The sequence below is a fragment of the Mercurialis annua genome, linkage group LG4, assembly GCF_937616625.2.
Source record: "Mercurialis annua linkage group LG4, ddMerAnnu1.2, whole genome shotgun sequence".
Classification (NCBI taxonomy): Eukaryota; Viridiplantae; Streptophyta; class Magnoliopsida; order Malpighiales; family Euphorbiaceae; genus Mercurialis; species Mercurialis annua.
The window spans coordinates 32,163,835-32,185,000 of NC_065573.1; the positions used below are offsets into that span (position 1 = coordinate 32,163,835).

The 21,166-nt window shown below is 33.9% G+C and overlaps 4 protein-coding genes across 4 annotated transcripts; 2 read left to right on the forward strand and 2 right to left on the reverse strand.

Annotated features, from left to right (window-relative positions):
• The first annotated feature begins 5,601 nt into the window (after positions 1-5,601).
• Positions 5,602-6,260, forward strand: LOC126677107 (uncharacterized). Its single transcript, XM_050371562.2, has one exon. It carries the CDS (start codon positions 5,980-5,982, stop codon positions 6,148-6,150), a length of 171 nt encoding a protein of 56 aa, XP_050227519.1. The 5' UTR covers positions 5,602-5,979; the 3' UTR covers positions 6,151-6,260.
• A 220-nt stretch (positions 6,261-6,480) lies between these two features.
• LOC126678596 (uncharacterized) lies at positions 6,481-8,649 on the reverse strand. The gene has a single exon (XM_050373490.1). The coding sequence runs from the start codon at positions 8,647-8,649 to the stop codon at positions 6,481-6,483; it is 2,169 nt and encodes a 722-aa protein (XP_050229447.1).
• A 3,835-nt stretch (positions 8,650-12,484) lies between these two features.
• On the reverse strand, positions 12,485-15,298 carry LOC126677106 (uncharacterized). The gene has a single exon (XM_050371561.2). The coding sequence runs from the start codon at positions 14,902-14,904 to the stop codon at positions 12,655-12,657; it is 2,250 nt and encodes a 749-aa protein (XP_050227518.1). The 5' UTR covers positions 14,905-15,298; the 3' UTR covers positions 12,485-12,654.
• Positions 15,299-15,823: 525 nt separating this feature from the next.
• LOC126679143 (uncharacterized) lies at positions 15,824-20,310 on the forward strand. The gene is made up of 15 exons (XM_050374083.2): positions 15,824-15,985; positions 16,056-16,242; positions 16,326-16,377; positions 16,500-16,542; positions 16,793-16,840; positions 16,946-17,061; positions 17,146-17,211; positions 17,295-17,437; positions 17,725-17,785; positions 17,875-17,933; positions 18,135-18,239; positions 18,635-18,710; positions 19,183-19,295; positions 19,552-19,611; positions 19,732-20,310. Exons 1-15 carry the CDS (start codon positions 15,898-15,900, stop codon positions 19,835-19,837), a joined length of 1,323 nt encoding a protein of 440 aa, XP_050230040.1. The 5' UTR covers positions 15,824-15,897; the 3' UTR covers positions 19,838-20,310.
• The last annotated feature ends 856 nt before the right edge of the window (positions 20,311-21,166 follow it).

Sequence of the window (21,166 nt, forward strand, 5' to 3'; positions counted from 1 at the left end):
AGGGTTGTCGTCACACAAATATTTGATAGATGCTTTGCCACTATATAGTGTATATCTTCTCAATTCTTTTATTTGTTTTTATTGTGTTTTAGTATGCGTTCAACTAACGCATACCTTCATTTTTCTTTCACTTGAAATCCCAAAAGTAGTCGCACTAATGCGTCTCAAAAGGAAATTCAAAGGCAGCCCCAATTTCTTAGCCTTACCGGTCATGCTCTATCATTTTCTTAGGACCATGATAATCATAGTGGAGTGTACGGGTGAGAAAACGGTAGCCTCGGTTAAAAACTGATCGATTTTGATAAAATTAAAAATAACCAATTATTAATATATTAGAACCGACCAAATTTATAATTTTAGCCGAGTTTGATGTAACCAAATTAATCAAAATTTTGGAACACATTTATCGCTAAATTTACTTAAACCGAAAAAAATATATAAAAATGATAAAATATTTAGTTAATTTAATTAACCAAATTGTTAAAATTATTAGCCATAATCAAACTAATCAAATTAATTAAAATAGATTGATTAGTTCAGTTTAACCGATTTTCTTGTTCATCCCTATAGTGGAGTGTTGGTTCCACAACGTTCTTACTTGGACAACTTCAATGGCTTCCATATCATGATTTTATTCTTTTTATCCCCAATCTCAATTTCTTTGTTTTCTCATCTTGTCATTGCAATTATATGTGATCTCTATATGAGAGGTCAACCAAGCATTTAAAACACAAGTCCCTTTCGTTGGTGTCGTTGGTTTTTTTTCTTCAACAAACACAAAAATGTAAACCAAAATGTCCCTCTATTATTGTTCTTCTAGTCAACCCACAAATTGCATTTAGAACATATAAAAAAGTATTACAAGTTCACATTAATGCCACCCCTAAACTATATGGCAGCTTTTGTATGATACTTTATGCCCCGGTTAATCAACTAGTGGTAAATCAGTTCATGCGCCGGGTTTGGTGGCTTCAGGCTAGTCCCAATCGAACTTAACTCTTTTAAATGTAAGTACGATTCAAGCCTCACGTTTATGTTTATCCGGATTGTTGGACTTTTTTAGACATATATAAGAATTTAGACTATTATGAGAGTGCAAGTCTGCCTAAAAGGGTTTATTACGAGCTTAGAATAAAAAATAATTATCCAAATCCGATTTTAGGCAGACGAACTTGACGGGTTTGACTGATATCCAAGCCGATAATCAGAGCTAATTAGGGGCCATATTTAGAACAAATGTTGCATGACTTAGAAAAAAGCGAGTCTATATACTTCAAAATTCAAATCATATTCACTGTTACATGCTACACAATAAACTAGCATGAAAAATTAACTTAATTTTTTTTTTTACAATAATAAACTTAAATTCATCACTCAGATTGTATGTTACAGTACAAAAACTTTTCAAATCTTATATTTTCAGTATTTGGATTTCATTTCTAGAAATGCTCATAAAACTCTAAAAAATTATATTTATAACCTATTTTTGCAATAAAAAAAAACACATTTACTATTTTTCGGTTTCGCATTTTCGGTGTCAGCATTTCCGTTAACGTGCTGTATAGAAAAAACATTAAACTAGAACCAATCAATTGTTCTAACTTCTTTCTAAATGCACAAAAGAGGGTAGAAATTTGATGGTCCTGGGTAGTTGTTAAATAAGTTGAGCTTATAAAGTTATGTAAGGACAGTGTCCAAATGGATAATATAGATATGGAGATAAAGATTGGAGGCAGAAAAGATATAATAAATCCACCACACCACATGATATCATATGATAGCTGATCTTCTGGTCCTGTTTCAGAAATTTAAGAGAGGCTTTCATATTATTTCTCTTTCGGTTTTGAGTTTGGGATAAGGTAAGGCTTTTTATTATAAATGAATACCTTTAAAATGCTTCCAATAAACTTGTCACTTGTGCACATCCTTTTCAACACCCACTATATTACAAACATCACTACCACAACAATAATACAGAAAACTCCAATGCCACAAGATCAACTATTTCTTTTTTATCTATGTATTTATTTTTCAAAATTGAACCAAACCTATTTTATTAGAAATTTAAACATTTCAAATAAATTTTATTTGTTTCTGTTGAATTTATTTACTTTTAAAATCAAAGCAAATCAAAAGATCTATCAATTTGTTTTTATAATATCGAACCAAATCGAGCTGAATATATACGGGTTTAGTTCGGTCACACCCCCTTCTGATATCATATGCACTGGTGATCTGTGTTTTTCACAGTTACAAATGAAATCAATCTCAAATAATCAATCACCTTTAGCATTACTAATAGTATAACTTTCAATCAATCCCACGTGCAATTAATTGTTACAAAACTACTCGAGATTAGACCTCTTCCTAGACCAATTTATGGGCCGGGTTCGGGCCGGCTACCAAATTTTTTAATTTTTTTTATACAAGCTCAAACTGAGCTTTATGTTTCCTGTCCAAACCCGGCCCTAACACTATATTTTTACGGGTTCAAGCAGGAATTGAGCGGGATTACATGAAAATTTTATAACAAACCCGTCCATAAAATAAAAGATCTTTTTTGGGTTTGGACTCGAGCCGGACTTGGGCGAAAAATCTTTATCGGGCGGGCTTGGGCGGACCTGGGCGGCCCATGAACAGGTCTACCTCTTCTGGTTTCAGTATAAAAAGAAGAAGTTATCCTCTTGCTTGATAGATCCTTGCTAAGAAAAGGTGAATTTTAATCAAATTGATTATTCATATAGAATTGTAGATGTGTGTCAGCTATATTATTGATGCAATATTAATTATTTTTGAATGGACTATTCAAATACAAATGTTCTCGATATCTTTTCGAGAAAAATTAATAAGTACCTAACATAGGCAAACTTAATTAGAAATATACTGTGGTCAAAAAAAAAGTTGACAACATTAATTAATATATTATAAATTGCAGAAATAGGTTTAGTTAATATAAGAAATACGGTGATGATGTGGAAAGGAAAGATGCTGAATATTTTTGAATACTTAATTATAGCAACCATTGTGGAAGATTTCTGTTAGGGAAAGATACTGCAAATCTTTTAGAATCCTTAAATGCTAATAAAATACCATAAAAAACGGAGATTAAAGGATTCTTCAAATACATGAACTGATTTGAAAATATAAAATCATCAAACAGTGGACAATATTTCAAATTTCCAGCAAAAATAGACATTAAAAAATCGAACCGCTTGACATAAAATTTTGTTTTTCAGCAATAAAAGACATTCATAAAATCAGCATTTCAATCGGGTAAGTGGTTTCTGTAATTAAAACACAAATTTGCATGTACAAATAGGCTGAATTATGTATTATAATTGGTTAATTATGTGTTTACTAATGATTCAAATCAGTGATGATTCGAAAGCATTAGTGATTCAAACAACCAAAAATTAATAAAACAACATCTTAAAAATTATGTTATATGGAGTGAATTACAGGATTATTTCATAGTAATTAAAGAGTTAATTTTTCATGCAATTGAATGCATATTCTTTTCTGAATGTTGCAATATTAAAGAGGATATGAACTAAATTTTTTAGTTCTGGAAATAACTATTAGTGCACTAATAGTTAACTAAAGGTGAACTTAAATATTTATTAACATGATTTCTTTTTTAAATAACAGCAGGTATGACAACATTGAAGGTTCTTGTTTACTATGACGGATTATGGGATGAACATCTAAACTACTCAAATTATAAGATCAAAGGCATTTTAGTTAAAGACGATGCGGAATTTGAAACTCTTAAAGCTTTGATTTTCAGTATATTAAAGGTTAAATTCGGAGAAACTGAAATAAACATCAAATATCAGTTGGAACAAAATCAACAAGCTGTGGACATTGATGATAATGAAAGCCTTCAATTTTATATCTGACAATTTGAATTATCTGCCATAAACGGCAAAAGGGCCAAAAAAATAAAATGATTAAAAAAAATGAAAACAACAAGCATTTGAGAAACAAAAAAAATCCAGCAAAACAAAAAATTCATCAACTCATCATAAACAATCAACAAATATGAATACACAATATAAATTCATTTATTTGTAAAAAAAACTGATATACTGTCAGTTTACATGTAGTTAACCATTAATAAATTAAATTTAATAAAAAAAACTATTAAAATCATAAAATCCTTTTTAGATAAATCTAACAATAATATATTCTAAAATTAACAGTACACCAAATTAGTTAACTGTCAGTTAACCAGTAATCACTTATTAGTTAACTTTAACTAATAAAAAAAGAAAATTAACATTATGATAAGTACATGTTTTAGATAACCAACACAAGTATTAACTAATAGTTAACCGTTAGAAAACATATAAAAATTATTCAAATATAACAAAAAAACAACTGAACATCAAATTTCAATTATTTTAAGATCATACGTATAAAAATAACTGTTAGTTAACTATTAGTCACATATTAGTTAACTGTAATTAAAAAAATATCAATATATATTCATGTTTTATATAAAAAAACTATATAAAATTAGTTAACTATTAATCAACCATTAGAAAACATATAGTTAGCCTTACAATAATTAACCATTATTTTTACATCCTTGCTCATATCCCAATTATTGATGTACCATTAGTACACCATTGGTTAACCAACAAAAAAATAAAGTCATAAAATTACAAATCAAAAACTATTGTTGTGTCGCGGATCTGATCCCCGATTCCGATTTGTTCATCATGGCGACAAAAGATCCTCCATCTATGATTTTGTGAAAACGGAAAAACCAAAGCAAAAAAAAAAACGAAGATGGCCGGTACGAACAAGGCGGTGCCGGATCTGAATCTAAAGAAGAATATGTTGCTGTTAGAGAAGAACAGAGGGATAGATTGCGGGTCACCGGATCTGAAGAAGGAGACGCTGCTATGAACGGGTTGTGACGATGGTGGGCAATTGCGGAGGGTTTATGGCGGCGGAGGGCTTACTACGGCGGCGACGGTCTTGAGACAAATAGTGGTTGACGGCTGCGGCAGAACATAAACTCGATGGTGGCTGCATTGGCGGAGGGTTTGCCATTTTAATTTTTGTGTCAACCTAAATTCAAAATGAAAATGTAAGATTCAGATCATAGTAATAAGGCGAGAAATAAGGCAAGAATCTATAAAGCATATTTGGAAATGGGTACAAGAGAATTAATTGTGATTCTTTTCCTTAACTGTAACCCGTATTTTTTATATTTTGAAAGTTTATTTGTTAAAAAGGAAAGCTGAAAAATCAAATTAATAAAGTGCAAAACGTAAAAGTCAATTTGAGTTTTTGCTCCCGTACTTTTCTAATTAAAAAGACCTTAGCCAGTATATGGACTAATTTTCTCTATCTTTTCTTACGAGTCCAAGAGAGAGTATCTAAGCCCATTGATAACAGGCTCTACAGCCCAGCTAACTCAACATTCTGCAGAAGATGAACTACATACTCATGCCTAGGGTGTAAATGGGCCGAGCTGAGCCTAAATTAAGCCAAGCTCCGGGTTGAGTATGTTATACGAGCCGAGCTCGAATGAGCTTCAGTTTTCAAGTTTAACCTTGAGCTCAAACAATACCCGAGCTAGTTCGAGTTGATCTCGAGTAACTGGCGAGTTGCACCATTCAAATTTATAAAATCAAATTCGACCTAAATTGAGAAAATGCGAATCTGATTTTAATTCGCGATGAAGAATTTCAGCTGTACTAGAACTGACGCAAGAGTGTTTTAATCTTTATTTCTGCGGAACGGCGTCGTTTTATTGATGTTTAGTTTAACGACGACGTTTAATTCGTCTCTCATTTAGTTTGATCTAGTCACGTAGCTTTTTGGCTTGGGCAGTGGGTCAGAGAATTCGTGAGCAACAAGAAGTGCCATTGGTAAATCTGTCGCAACTATAAAACCCTTCCGTTTCCCACTTCAATCTACTGGAGCAGACCAATTGGGAGAGCGAATTTGAGAAGTATTTTTGCAATGGGGATTTTGAGGAGCGGGTTCTCGTTTATAGCGGGTACGGTGTTTGGAATATTTGTCGCTCAAAACTACGACGTTCCTAATATAAAGAAGCTCACGGATACTGGTCTGTTAGTAGCTAAGCACATTGAAGAAACCTATCGAAAGCCAAAGAAGCGAGACGGAGATTAGGGTTTATAAGATCTTTTCAATTTTTATAGGATCAATTTCAGGAGATATAATTGTAATTTCTGCGGAATTCAAATTTTATTGTTCAATCATCTAATGTTTGGTATTGTGAAGCTCACTGTTGCATACTTTTAATGTTAATTGAGTTTAATTTTATTGTTCAATGATCTAATGTTTGGTATTCTGAAATAATTTACTGTGGATTACATGACTGTATCAAATATTGACATAAATGTCTTGTATTGACATCAAACATCGTACTACAAAGAAAAACTGACATAAGTTTCTCATGCTGCAGACTCTGCTAAGTTTGTACTTGTCGGACGAAATAGATCAAACTGCATTATTCCGCTTGTAAAATGAACGCCATTCATCGATATGTGCTTTTTCTTCTGGAGTTAAAGTGGGAATAGCTTTTTGGTGTAGAAGTTTCAGAATTGTTTCTGTTTCGCCCATAAGGAAGACTGCATCGCGCACACTTTCTTCCCGCGTTTCAACTGAGCTGCTCAAACATTTGCGCAATATTATACGTTGAATGTTGGTGAGACAAGCACCCAGAATATCTGCGATCATGATAGTTACTGCTTCATATAATCTGTCGCTGGTCTTGTTGTTGCTTCGTTCATAATAGTGTAGAATTGTTTGGCTTATTCTATACATGGAGTTAGCAGCCAGTACCTTGACGGGCCAATTTGAAGGGATTTCCTTTAAACATTCATTCATGTATCTAATCTTAAACTTCATATACCTTTCTTTTGCAGCATCGGCAAGTCCTTCAAGCGTTTCCTTTGCAGTTTCTGCTTGGGATGGTGATTTATCAAGGTCGATATCTAGCCAGTTATGGTATAGATCAACTCCTTGCCACACAATATATGCTGCCTTTATAATGTTGGGCAAGTCTCCTTCTTTATCCATGTTTTTCTCAATTCGTTTGACAAGGATGAGGCCTTCATGCACACTACTTTTCAACTGTTGCTTTAAACCACAGCTGATGTTTGGAATTGCTAATGCAATGGCTGTCAAAGTTACTACTGGAAGTGCCCAACAGTTTGGAGGTTCTTCGGAATCAAGAGATTCAACTAAGTCGCTGTCAAATTCTTGTATTCCCTGGAGTCCATCAGATGATTTTTCCAACAATTGTATGAGATGTTTAGGCTGTTTCTTCCTGCCCTTCTGCAGCCAGTGATTGGTAGCATCACAACTCTCCTTCATCATCAATTCTACTAATGCGGTCTCACCTTCCAGATGCAAAACGAAACGGCTAAGATCAGGTTTTGAGCTGGGCTGTGGGTCTGCTCCAGAGTCATATGAGATGTTTAATTTAAGCATGATCAACTTTATAAAGCGTTTAGAGAATGATAAAATGCTGCTCATCAAGAATCGAATAACTTTGCTCACCAATACGATTCCTATTTGCATGCCAATGCATACATTCAAGAATGTAAATTTTGCGTCGTGGGCAAATTTCCTCCAGCTTCGACTACGGATTCTGATGGTGAACAATGGACACTCTTTCATCTCTACTAAAAACTCGGTCCAGTACCTCTCTACTTTAAATTCTCTTGAACTGTAAGTCTTCCCTGTTGTCGGGCACCTGAAATTTATAGCAGCGAACCATCTAACTGCAGGGGCAATAGTACCAACTCCTATGGCCATGGTCTGTGTTATAAGAATTAAGATGGTTGACCACTTATAATCAGACTCACCGGAGCAAAACTTGATTGACCAAGGCATTAAGTAAGATCTCAGCATGGATTCTGTCAAAGTCGCAGCACTGAGGAGGCAGAATACGCTGGCAGCAGTACATATAACGGAACGCCCCATCACAAACTGGGGGCTGCTGGTATGAGCCATCATCCAAAATTTCGTTATATCATTTTTGAGATTTGTTTCCACTTCACAATCAGTGTCATTCGAGCATTCTTCGACAGCCATTTCATATTTTTTCTTATATTTGGTCTCTAAATGTCTCTTAGTAGTTGGCACTGTTAAAGCAGAAAAGCTCAACAGCACAAGCAAAATGAGCATGAAGAACATAGTGAATGCATGCTCTTCCAAATACAGATAGATCACTCCTGTTCCTATCTGGATGCATATATCAGCAATAGCGGTCATAACGATTATACCAAGAGCGATCATATTCGTAAAAAGTTCTGTGTTCACCATAACTCCAAGAGAAGGCATAGAGTTGCCCATCAGTGTGCAAATCAAGACTCCACTGCTGAGCTTCGTAAGCTGATCAGCCCGGCGTGGCATTGGGGTATTTAGATCTATAGACAGTTTGATTGCGACTGCAAGAATTGTCAATGAAGTGGCATTGATGCGGCAGAACTTGCTGGGGAACCAGAACTTTTGAGAGCGGATACCGTAGATAATATCCGCAGCCGAAGCAATTGCACAGGCTAGAGATGCTGCTGCGATGTATAAGCCAATCCATGGAAGTGGCTCGCTGAAGTTTGCTTCATTCATGTTGCCGTCAACTGTGCAGCCAAGCTCAACCATTTTATATCTTCTCCTTTTTCGGTCTCCTCAGATGCTGAGTTGTGATTTGGCTTTAATGGGGTTTTGGCCACTGAAGTAATTTATCAGTTGCTTTGATGGAGTTTTCAGATGATTGATCAGAGCTGCCACCTATAATTGATTGGCCCCTTGCTTCCTTGTGTTTTTTTTTCTGGGCTTAAGATCAGGTGAAACTCTTCTTCTAGTCAATGCTATTTATATTTGTCCATTTGAAAAAAATATTCTGATAATCTGCTCATATGCCTTATTAATTGTTCATCTAATCAATGAATATAATTCATCAAATTTTAAAAAATAATATATGCCATATGTTGATAATCTGTTGGTTTTAATTTTTGTATAAGAATATCTTTTAACATTAACTTTAAATTTGTGGTATAATGTCCATTGTATTTTTTAGATTGGAAAAATTAATTAACTATTTTCTATCTTATAACTGATTATTTTACATATAGTTTTGACATAAAATATAATATATACTTGACTAATATATAATTTATTTTAATGAACAAGTTTAATAAGTTCTACAATACTAGCAAGTGATTTGGAAGGTGTAAAAGTGAATTAACTTTTTAGACTAATTTTAGACTAATTTTTACAAATAAATTACTTCAGTCATTCTAAATTGATTGGAATTATTTCACTTTTTTTATTGTAAAATACAAATAGTTATTTATTACTTAAAAGATTAATTGTTATATATATCCTCGCTAATTATATTATATATTTTTTTTTGAGAATAATTATATTATATAGTTACTAAAAAAAGTTACTACATTAAATAATGATAATTACGTTATTTTCCGTAGATTTTTTTCCAATATTTGTATATGTCCTAAATTATCCATCTATTTGGAAAGAATGGATAACATATTGCACTATTAGTTTATTTCAATGAATTAATAGTAAAATTTTAATTGATAAATAAATTACTATTACATAAAAGTATTAATATAAGGCCTTGATTCAAAAATATACAATCTCCGGAAAGTATACTTTTCGGAAAGATAAAAATGAAACAAGTGAGAAAAAAATGCTATTTTTCGAAAAATTAGACTTTTTTTAGTGAATTTATCCCCAACCAAATAAGATCTTAGTTTACCTTATTAATAAAGTACTCCCTCCGTCCCATTTAAGAAGTTCTGTTTGCTTTTATATAAAAATTAAAAAAACATTTAATATCTCTGTTTTTGCATGCTTTTTCAAATTTTTCATGTCTTGTCCATTATTGTGGAATTTTTCAAAGAGTTCTTTTAAAATGAATAAAAAGGGTAAAATAAGGTATTTAATAGAAAAATATTTTAAAAATAGTAATGAATTTTTTTAAATGAGACACCCCAAAATAAAATATGGGACTTTTTAAATGGAAAGGTGCGAGTAATAATTTATCGCAAATAAATTAATAATGTATTTTTCAATTAAAGCTGTAGTAGTTTATCTTAGTTACATTAATAGTGTAACCTTTTAATAAGTAATTAAATTTAAAAAGAATATTAATATAAAATTATATGCCCTTTAATGGTGCAAAACTAATGTTTGTATATTATTAAATTACTTTCAAACTATATTATTTCAGTATATAGTAGACTCTCTAATAATTAATACTCAATAAATTAATAATTTTATTAATTAATAAAATTTTAGGGAACCAATTTTAATATTACGTCTTATTTAATATTCAATAAATTAATAATTCTAATAATTAATAAAATTTTAATCCACCATATATATCAATTATTAGAGGATCGACTGTAAATAGTTATTCATCCATTTTTTTATTATAGATTTTTTTTTGTAATTAGATAAAAGGAGCATTTGTGAAAGGATTTAAAGCCTCGACCTAGCAATTTGCTGCCAACACTTATATTATTTAAACTATAACTCATTGATTATAGATAATTAATTTATACATAAAATAAATTTTACGATTCAACAGTAGTGTGATCATGATAAGAAAAGTCAATCTACTATAGTAATTATTATTTAGATTAATTAGTTTCTGCCTAAATAATTAAAATTATAAATAAATAAAATCTATAATTTATTATCAATGTGCACACGTAATTAGAAATTGGTATAGGATTCCTATTACATGCAAATTAATAAAGTCGACTCTATTTAGTAAAGTCTGCAATTTGATAAACCATTCTTTTTAGACAAGTATTTGATAAACCATTATTAATAGCAATGTCTACACGTTAATTTATAGTAATCTGTAGACTAAACAAGGTCGCCTTTGTTTAATACTAGCAAGTTCATAGCAATTTGCCTCACAGTTAATAGTTAATAAAGACTTGCGATAAACTACTATTGATAGCATTGACTATAATTTATTTTCTGGTTTCTTAGTACTTGATAATATAATTTGAGATTTTGTAGTCATTTATAAATTAAGTATGGAATTTAAATATTTATTTGATTATTATAGATAAACTTAAATTAGTTTAAATAAAAAATTAATTAATTTAATTTAGAAACAAATAGCAATTTTTATTTTGTTGGTAATATACATGATCCATATACATCATGAAATTGCACCCAAAGGGAAAAATTGGAGTAGATAATTTATTCATTTTTATAGTTACAATAGATTATTTAGACGTAAACAGTCTGTACATATTAGAAAGATTATATAAATAAAAATAATAATTTAAAATAAATATTTCAAGAAATGAGAATTCACGAGAATATTTAATTTGATGATAATTCATGAAAATACTAATCGGAATGAGACAATTTAATTTGTTAGTCCTTTCGATTATTTTAATATATAAATATAAGAACTACGTGGTTGTAATTTTTTTTGGAACGTTACTAATAGTGGATCAATAGTATATATGCATCTTTGTATATGAATTCAAAATAAAAAAAAGTTTATATCTATATTTTAGATAAAATTTAATTTTTTAATAGAAAAATTACTATAAATTCAATCTCAGTAAATTAATTGAAATAAATAGTTGTACAAATTAGATAGTTTATATGTATTTAAAGCTAAATATAAAATTACAATAATGTTAAAAAAAAAAAAGAACTCACAAGAATATTCATTTTGTGAAAATTCATGAGAACATTATATTTTATGAGAATTTCTAAAAAAAGCTTTGGTAGTATATAGATATACAGATATCACTAAATTAATTTGTTTAAAATTATTTATTACTAGTTGTAAAAGTAAATTATTTTTTAAAATCTAATATATAATAATAAACAAAATAGATTATTAATATTATCATAACATTATAGTTTTTTTACAAATGTAATATAGTTTTGATTAGAAAATTATACTGCAAACTACTTTAGTTATTTGGTAAACTAAACTACTATCTTCAATATAATAAATAATAATTATAATATCTGGATAAAATAAAACAATTTAAATTAGTACTATTTTTTTCAACTGATTAGTAATTTACTACTGATTCAAGACGAAATTTATTCAACGACGTCGTTTGCGATTTGGTTTAACGGCTGCGACTCTTTCTCTTTCACTTTGATCTTGTTTAGTCATCAAAATGCAGGAACACAGGCCACGAAGCTGACAAATCCTGGTCTGTTAATGGCTAAGCACCTCAAAGCGAGACGAGGATTACATTTTGGTTTTTCTTTGCAAGTATTGGGTTGCTACTGCTCCAGGTTTATGACATAATTTTTATTTTTAAGGAAATATGTAGCAATTAGTTTTGTGTCTTTAAATAGAGAATCAATGTCTATGTCAACTTAAATTAATGCATGAATACAAATTGCCAGATTAAACCCATCATTGTGTTAATTTTAGATCATTCATAATTTCATTGTTCAATGATCAAATGTCTGGTATTGTGAAGTGTACCATTGGTTTGTCATTATCATACCTCAAAACAAAGCTTCTACTTCTCGATTACATGACTATCACATATTGACATGAATGTCTAGTATTTACATCAAGCATCATACTGTAAAGGAAAACTGAACTTTTTAGCTTGCTTATTCATAAGTTTGTACTTTTTACTCAAGGGTAAGCAGCAAGTCAGATGAAAATTTAGAAATTTTATCAGTTGCTATTGAAGATGGAGGGAAGAGTAAATCATTATTCCGCTTGTACATTGAACGCCATCCATCGATATGCACTATTTCCTCTGGACCTAAAGCGGGAATTGCTTTTTGGTGTAGATGTTTCAGAATTGTTTCTGTTTCGCCTAGAAGGAAAACTGCATGGCGCACACTTTCTTCCCGCATCTCAATTGAGCTGCTCGAACATTTTATCGTTATGACATTTTGAATGTTGGTGAGACAAGCACCCAGTATATCTGAGATCATGATAGTTACTGCTTCGTATAATCTGTCACTGGTATTGATGTTGCTTCTTTCATAATGGTATAGAATGGTCCGGCTTATTCTATACATGGAGTTTGCAGCCAGTACCTTGACGGGCCAATTTGAAGGGATTTCCTTTTGACATTCGTTCGTGTATTTATTCTTAAACTCCATGTACCTTTCTTTTGCAGCATCAGCAAGTCCTTCCAGCACTTCCTTTGCGGATTCTGCTTGGGATGACAATTTATTAAGATCGATATCTAGCCATTTATGACATAGATCAATTCCTTGCCACACCATATATGCTGCCTTTCTAATGTTACTCATGTCTTCTTCTTTATCCAGGTTGTCCTCAATATGTTTGACATAGATGAGGCCTTCATGCACACTACTCTTCAACTGCTTCTTTAAACCGCTGTCGATATCAGGAATTGCAAATGCAATGGCTGTCAGAGTCGCTACCGGAAGTGCCCAACAGTTTGGCGGTTCTTCACAATCTAGAGATTGAACTAGGTCACTGTCAAATTCTCTCACCCCCTGGAGTCCTTTGGATGATTTTTCCAACAATTCTATAAGTTGTTTGGGCTGTTTCTTCCTGCCCTTCTGTATCCAGTGATTGGTAGCATCACAATTGGAATTCATCATCAAATCTACTAATTGCGTCTCACCTTCCAGATGCAAAACAAAACGGCTAAGATCAGGTTTTGAGCTGGGTTGTGAGTCTAATCCAGAGTCATTTATGATGTTTGATTTAAGCTTGATCAACTTTTTGCAGCAGTTACTGAATGATAAAATGTAGCTCATGAAGTAAAGAGAAATGAATCGAATAACTTTGCTCACCAACACGATTCCTATTTGCATTCCAATGCATAGATTCAAGATTTTATTTTTTGCATTATGGGCAAGTTTCCTACAGTTCCGATTCCTGATTTTAATGGTGAACGGGCACTCTTTCATCTCTACTAACAATTCAATCCAGTAACTTTCTACTTTGAATTCTCTTGAGCAGTACTTCTTCCCTATTGTTGGACACCTGAAATTTATAGCAGAGAACCATCTAATCGCAGGGGCAATAGTTCCGACTCCTATTGCCATGGACTGTGTTATAAGAATTAAGATGGTTGACCACTTATAATCAGACTCACCGGAGCAAAATTTCAATGACCAAGGCATCAAGTAAGATCTCAGCATGGCTTCTGCTAACGTCGCAGCGCTGAGGAGGCTGAATGCGCCTGCAGCAGTACATGTAACGGAACGCCCCATCACAAATTGGGGGCTGCAGGTATGAGCCATCATCCAGAATTTCATTATATCATTTTTAAGTTTCTTTTCCAATGCACAATCAGTCTCATACGAGCATTCTTTCACAGCCATTTCATATTTTTTCTTATATTTGGTCTCTAAGTGTCTCTTAGTTGTTGGCACTGTTAAAGCAGAAAAGCTCAATAGCAGAAGCAAAATGAGCATGAAGAACATAGTTAATGCATGCTCTCTCCCATGCAGATAGATCACACCTGTTCCTAATTGGATGCATATATTAACTATAACAGTAATAACAAGTATTCCGAGAGCTATTATATTCATCATTAATTCTGTATTTTCCATATTTCCTAGAGAAGGCATAGAGTTACCCATCAGTGTGCAAATCAAGACTCCACTGCTGAGCTTTGTAAGCTGATCCACACGACGGGGCATAGGAGTATTTAGATCTACGGACAGCTTGATTGCAACTGCAAGAATCGTCAATGAAGTGGCATTGATACAGCAGAATTTGCTCGGAAACCAGTACTTTCGACAGCGGATACCGTGAATAAAATCGGCAGCCATAGCAATTGCACAGGCTAGAGAAGCTGCTGCAATGTATATGCCAATCCATGGAAGTGGCTCGCTGAACTTTGCTTCGTTCAAGTTCCCGTCAACTGTACAGCCAAGCTTAACCATTTGATCTTTTCTCGTTGTTCCGTCTCCTCAGTTGCTGAGAAATTGATTCGGGTTTTTCGCCACTGAAGTAATTGATCAGCTGCTAAAAGGTTGAGTTAATTTTTCACTAGAAAAATCTTGAAAGAATCTGAGATGTTTGATTGGAGCTGCCACCCATATGATTGGCTCTTCCATCTACAGGTGCTGGTTGAAGTCAAAGAGAGCATTCTGGACTAGCAAATCTAATTCACCGTTTGACTTGTAATATCTGTGCCGCTTGCTTGTTATTTTTTCCCCAGGACTAGAGGATGAACTCCATAAGATGTGGTGGTTATGGATTGTTACTATATTTTATTTTTGACTGGCAGATCTACTATTGAAACTTCAACAAGGGCCTTAAAAGTCATGGCACGCATAATTTTGTCGTTTTGAATATTCCTCACTTATTGATCAATATAATGATTCTAATGGAGCATAGCAATAATTGATATGTCTAATGTCGTTTTGAATAGCTACAATTAAGAGCTTGTACAAACCCGATCAAACTAATAACCGAACCAAATTGATAAATTTATCCTTACCATGCCCGACTTTACAATGTCGGTGAAGAGTTCATGGCTCTTTGCGAAGTTTCATGATATTCTTTTTAGTTCGGATGGATTCTGAACATAACTAATTTTTGATTTAATTAAGTGTATCAAATTTAAAAATTTAATTAAAAAATCAACCGAATAATAATGGCTGAAATACTTGATGCAATCAGATAGACTACTGAACTTTCGAGTTGTATTTTTCATCTAAGAAATTCTTACCGGTAGTTTTTCAAATTGTCCATTTTTATAACTCAACTTGTACAATGAAAAGTATGTAAACGTGAAACGGCAGGTCGTTTCAGTGTCTTTTAGTTCTGTATCAAACATTTGAAACGCACCGTTCCAGGTATTACAATTTTTGCTAGTTTCTTGGTCTGCCCCTCAATTTTCTTGAAAGAAAAAACGCGAGGAAAAAATAGGAATGGGAACGAGAACAAATTTCTACAAAAATCCATCGATTTCTTACAAAAAGGACATCAGTCTCACTTCTGTGCTTCAAAATTTAAAAGGTATGAACATCAGCATCAATTTCCTGTCGCCATTGTTTTTCTTATGATTGTAAATTTAATTACATCGCAGCTTATAACGCCGTAACCGGAAATGCACCTGTAACCGACGATGAAGAGCAGCAGAAATCTGACACATATAATCACAGGACTAGAAAGACGGGCAAGAAGCGTCAGACCGTAGAATCTCCACCACGGCCTCATACAATTCAGGAGCAGAGCGGACCGATTTCGCACCAGGATTACATAGACAAGAGAAGGTCTAGTTTAAAAACTCAATGATTTTTATTTAATTTAATTTATTAATTTATTTTGATATGCTCTGTTTATGATGCTTGTACAGAAAAGAAGTGAGCTCTTCACAACCTTATGAAACATTGACTGTTGATGTTTTGGTAAAAATGATTGAATTACTGTTAAAATTTGAATTTATTTGTGATTTTGTGATTTTTTCCCGGTGCGACGTAACGGCTGTTGTTCTTATAAATTATGTTTTTTTTTTGTTTCTGGTTGGCAGGGAGCTGCTCCTAGCTCGGTTTTGAACTTGGTCGACTATGGAAGTAAGCAGCTTTTGTTTTGACTTCATTGAAATTAGTTCACTTATGTTTTTCGATGTATAATTGAGGATTAAAATAGCGTTTTGGCACCTGTGCGCCTCTTCTTGCAACTGGTAGTTAGAGCGTATTGTGGGAGTGTTAAAATAATTGCCGCGTTTGACTTTAATCTAATGCTGAGTGCTGATGTGGATTTAATTTTCCTAGAAAGTGAAATGCACATCGTTATAACCTTTTCTGTTCATTAAATTTTTAGGTGATGAAAGTGATGCAGAATCTCAAGAGGAAAACCCCAAAGATTCTGGTTCGATCTAATTTTTTTTAATCGGCTGTTGTTTAGTCTTTTCTTTCTTGAGTGGATTTACTTGCCATTGCTTTGACTGATCACTTGGTATTTTTACTTTCTTAGGTCTCACTACTGAAGTTGACAACGGGGTTAAGTCTAGAGATGCGCAGCGTTTTCCTCTGCCAGGAGAACCTGTTTGTGTTGTATGCGGAAAATACGGGGAATACATATGCAATAAGGTATAAGAACCTTTTGTTTTAATTTTGAAAAGAGCTATGCAATGTTTAATTTACATTTTGACCATGTTGATGTGTTCTTTGCAGACTGACGACGATATATGCAGCATGGAATGCAAAGCTCAACTTTTGCAAAGTCTTAAACTTGCTGAGGTGTTTTTTTATAACTGTCAACTTAAGCATGTCTTTCTTGTACTGACTTCTTAAGGTTATAACTTCTGCTTTTATGATTTCAGTCTGAGCTAAACAACCAAAAGCCAAATGTTCCTTCCTCTAGAGTTAATTGTGCCTTACCAATTCCCGAGCTTGGGGAGGACACTTGGGACTATAACCGCAATCGCTGGGCCAGAAAGCGATCTAATCTTTGTACTTACGAGTGGTATATTTCTTTATCAATACGATAAGTATTGATCATAGTTGTAGATAGTTTTTTTAATAGCTGTTAATGGCTTTAAGTAGGATTTGATGCTACGAAGAATTATGTAATTATCTACCTGGTCACAACTCACAAGTCTTTCTGATGTTGTTGCCATGATATGTCGGAAATGAATGCCAGCTGCCACAGGATGAAATCAAATTGATCCTGCTTTCTTAGAAAGGAGGGATATGTGATATTATGTGCCAAACTGCCACTTATTTACTTAGATTAATAATGTGCCTTTGTAGTTGGAAATGCGAGAGGCCTGGGCATCTTGCTGAAGATTGTTTGGTGACAACAAGTGACCAGGTTAGTTAACATTGCCTACATAAAACATTGTTAAGTAGCATACATCTTAGTGATTTTAGTTTTGAATATTCTTGCAAATGTTATATTAGGTGGTGGATGGGTGGAAGAAGAATTCAATACCGAAAGATCTTCTGGGGCTTTACAGAAGGTATGTAATTACATTTATTAGCAACTGTTAACATTTTTGGAATTTATACGCAATGTATTATTTGGCCGTTCTGCTTTCTACACTTTATTCCCATTTGATTATGAGTTATTCCTATAAGTAATAAGTTCCATTTGCTTTATGGTTTGAGCATTTTAAGGACATGAACAACTGTGCATCATTTTCTTGTTTCTGTCTTTGCAGATGCCATCAGATAGGTAAAAACCTGTCAGCAGCATACTGCAATGTGTGCCGCAGCTCTCTAAGTTTGGCAACATGCATAAATTGCAGTGCCATTCTTTGTGATAAGTAAGCACAAACTGTATCTCAATATTGATTTCTGTTAGATTTAATAAATTTTGTTATCTTATTCTTTGATTATTTTCTCCCGATGACCCAAACTCCGTTTTTTTTTCATTTTCCATAAATTAATGAAATATCAATTTTTGGTTTGTTCAACTTAGCGTGTTATTTCTCATTACATCTGTCGCATGACATATTCATGCTGTGAGTGAATATTTAGACTTGTGGATAATAGAAAGTCAAGGTGTTAATTCATAAAAAAATTCGGTGGCAGTTTAGTTGTGTTCCTCGTACCAGTTAACTTATGGGAAATGCAACTGTCATTTTTTTTCCATTTTGCTTTGGCTTGGAGATGTGCTTGTTCTTCTTGAAGTTTAACTCGTAGATAATTCCAATTTCAGTGCAGGCCATTTAGATGAACATATAAGGACGCATCCATCTCATCAGCAATATTACTCTCATAAACTTAAACGCTTGGTAAACTAATTTAATTACTTTTAATTTAGATGTAGGTGAATAAAGGCTTCTGTATGGCACTCCACATATTTGTTGTTTTCTAGTTTCGTGGCAATTTGATAGCTTTGATGCTATATGTCCTATGTTGTTTATACTCTTTTTTGGTGACAACTCATGTGTGGACCTGTTTTCACTGGCCTGGCCACCCGCCCACCAGAGGCAATCTTATTTGGGCTTGGCACATTAGTTCCCTCATCAGCCCAGACTGACTTATGAAGCCTGAATTTTATTCGGGCAGGTTCAATCATGATAATTTATGTAGGTCACTAGCCCAATCTTAGATAAAACGCAATAAGTAGAATACTTTTCTTTACAGGTTGGCCTGGTCATATAATTAGCGGGGAATTGTGATGCCAATTCTTTTTCCTACTTTCTGAAGTAAATAACAAAAAGGAAACACTTGTGTATTACTTGATGATGTTGTCTTGTACAGGTGAAATGCTGTAAACCAACATGCAAGGTGACTAACATCAGGGATCTTATGGCTTGCCATTACTGCTTTGATAAAGCGTTTGACAAGTTTTATGATATGCATACTGCAACTTGGTATGTGCTTCATACTTGCAGACCCATTTCTTGGAATTTGCCTTTTTAGTGAACTTCCATGTTATGCTAACATCCGCAAGACGGGTTCCTTTTTTCTTATTTGAGTCTGCACTAACTCACCTTATTCTCTAAGTTGAAGTCGATTTACTCTTTTCTATCATTGTTTCTGAGACCTCTTTTTCTTCTCGGACTTATCAATGAGGAGAGTACTAATCTTTTGTTTTTAGTAACTGATTAAATCTATATTTTGTTGCAGGAAAGGAGCTGCTTTATCAATCATCTGGGGTTCTATTTCCTGCGAAGATCATTTTGGATGGTGCGTCTAGCGGTGTTATTGCTATATTTTCTTATTCCTGTGATATCATATTGCAATATTTTCTTATTGCGGCTTACTTATGCTCTTGTTTACGGCAACAATGGCCGATTCTTGTTGCAGGCATAGGATGAATTGCTTGAATGCAAATGTAGAGGAGTCATCATATGTCCTTAAGAGAAATCCTGAGAAGAACAACTTTGCTCAGCTCAGCGACTTCATTTTCTGATAGAATCCTCAAAGCAAAGTATCCCCTTCAAATCGTAATAATATAAATCTTACAATGATAGGGCAAGGTGGGACGAATGGGGATTTCACTTAATATTCTTGCATATAGGTGATGTGGCATTAGTCCAGTAATAGAGGATAAGCATCTGAAAGTGCAAGTGTTTCTTCCAAGGACTTCTGCGGACATGTTATTTATGTTGCCATGCTAACCGTAGATGCCAACATGGGCTTGGGAGGCGATGTAGATGCTGAGAGACGCTTTATTGTTCTGACACTATAACCAGCTTACAGGAAGACAATTGCAGTTGGGGACTTCGATGATGATATAAGTGAGTTAGGGAGATGCAGGTTTGACATGTAAATATAAGCAGTTTTCTATATTTTGTGCATACAGAAAATGATCATGTTTTAAGTCTTCGAATTTGATCATTGGGAAGTCAGAATAAAGGTCCCCAAGGGTGAAACAAGCTGTAATTCTGGGCTAATAATCACCGACGGTCCTCGACTTTTACCCCAAACTTCCCAAAACCCCCTATACTTTCAAAAGCTTCCCTAAACCCCCCAACCTTTGTGGCGGCGCCATTCACGGCCCTTATAGACGAAAATACCCCTCAGCGCCGTCATTTTTTGGCGGCTGTCATTTAAAAAAAAAAAAAAAAAATTGGCGGCGCCATGTCAGCTGACACGTCATCAAAATACACTAAAAATTTGAAAAACCCAAAATACCCCCAAATTAATATTTGAAAAAAAAATCTACCCTAACCAAAATCATCAACCCAACACCCAACACCCAACCCACCCGACCCATCCCACTCGGCCCAACCCATCCGACCTCTCCGGTCGTCTTCTCAGGTGAGAAGACGACCCAGCTGGGTCGCCTTCTCACCTGAGAAGACGACCGGCTCCGGTCGTCTTCTCGTCTTCTCAGACGAGCTGAGAAGACCAACCGGTGGTCTTCTCAGCTCGTCTGAGAAGACGCTTGAAGGAACAGTCGTTCCTTCAAGATCTGTTCTTGAAGGAACAGATCATTCCTTCAAGATCTGTTCTTGAAGGAACAGATCGTTCCTTCAAGCTGTTCTTGAAGGAACGATATGTTCCTTCAAGAACAGATGCCCGGAGGGCGGCGGCCGACGGTGGTGGACTATGGCGGCGGGCTACGGTGATTGAAAAATTGACCGGGTGGGTTAGGTTCGATTGGTGTGGTTCGATTTGATTGAGTGTTTAGGGGTATTTTGGGTGTTTTAATTTTTTTTTTAGATATTTAATGACGTGTCAGTGGACACCTGACGCCGTTTTTTTTTTTTTAAATGACAGCCGCCAAAAAATGACG

Excerpts from the sequence above, each read along its gene's own strand:
- LOC126677107 (XM_050371562.2), top strand. The coding sequence starts at position 5,980 with ATGGGGATTTTGAGGAGCGGGTTCTCGTTTATAGCGGGTACGGTGTTT.
- LOC126678596 (XM_050373490.1), bottom strand. The coding sequence starts at position 8,649 with ATGGTTGAGCTTGGCTGCACAGTTGACGGCAACATGAATGAAGCAAAC.
- LOC126677106 (XM_050371561.2), bottom strand. The coding sequence starts at position 14,904 with ATGGTTAAGCTTGGCTGTACAGTTGACGGGAACTTGAACGAAGCAAAG.
- LOC126679143 (XM_050374083.2), top strand. The coding sequence starts at position 15,898 with ATGGGAACGAGAACAAATTTCTACAAAAATCCATCGATTTCTTACAAA. Across the intron at positions 17,786-17,874 it reads TGGTGACAACAAGTGACCAG|GTGGTGGATGGGTGGAAGAA; the intron begins GTTAGTTAACAT and ends ATGTTATATTAG. Across the intron at positions 19,612-19,731 it reads TGCGAAGATCATTTTGGATG|GCATAGGATGAATTGCTTGA; the intron begins GTGCGTCTAGCG and ends TTCTTGTTGCAG.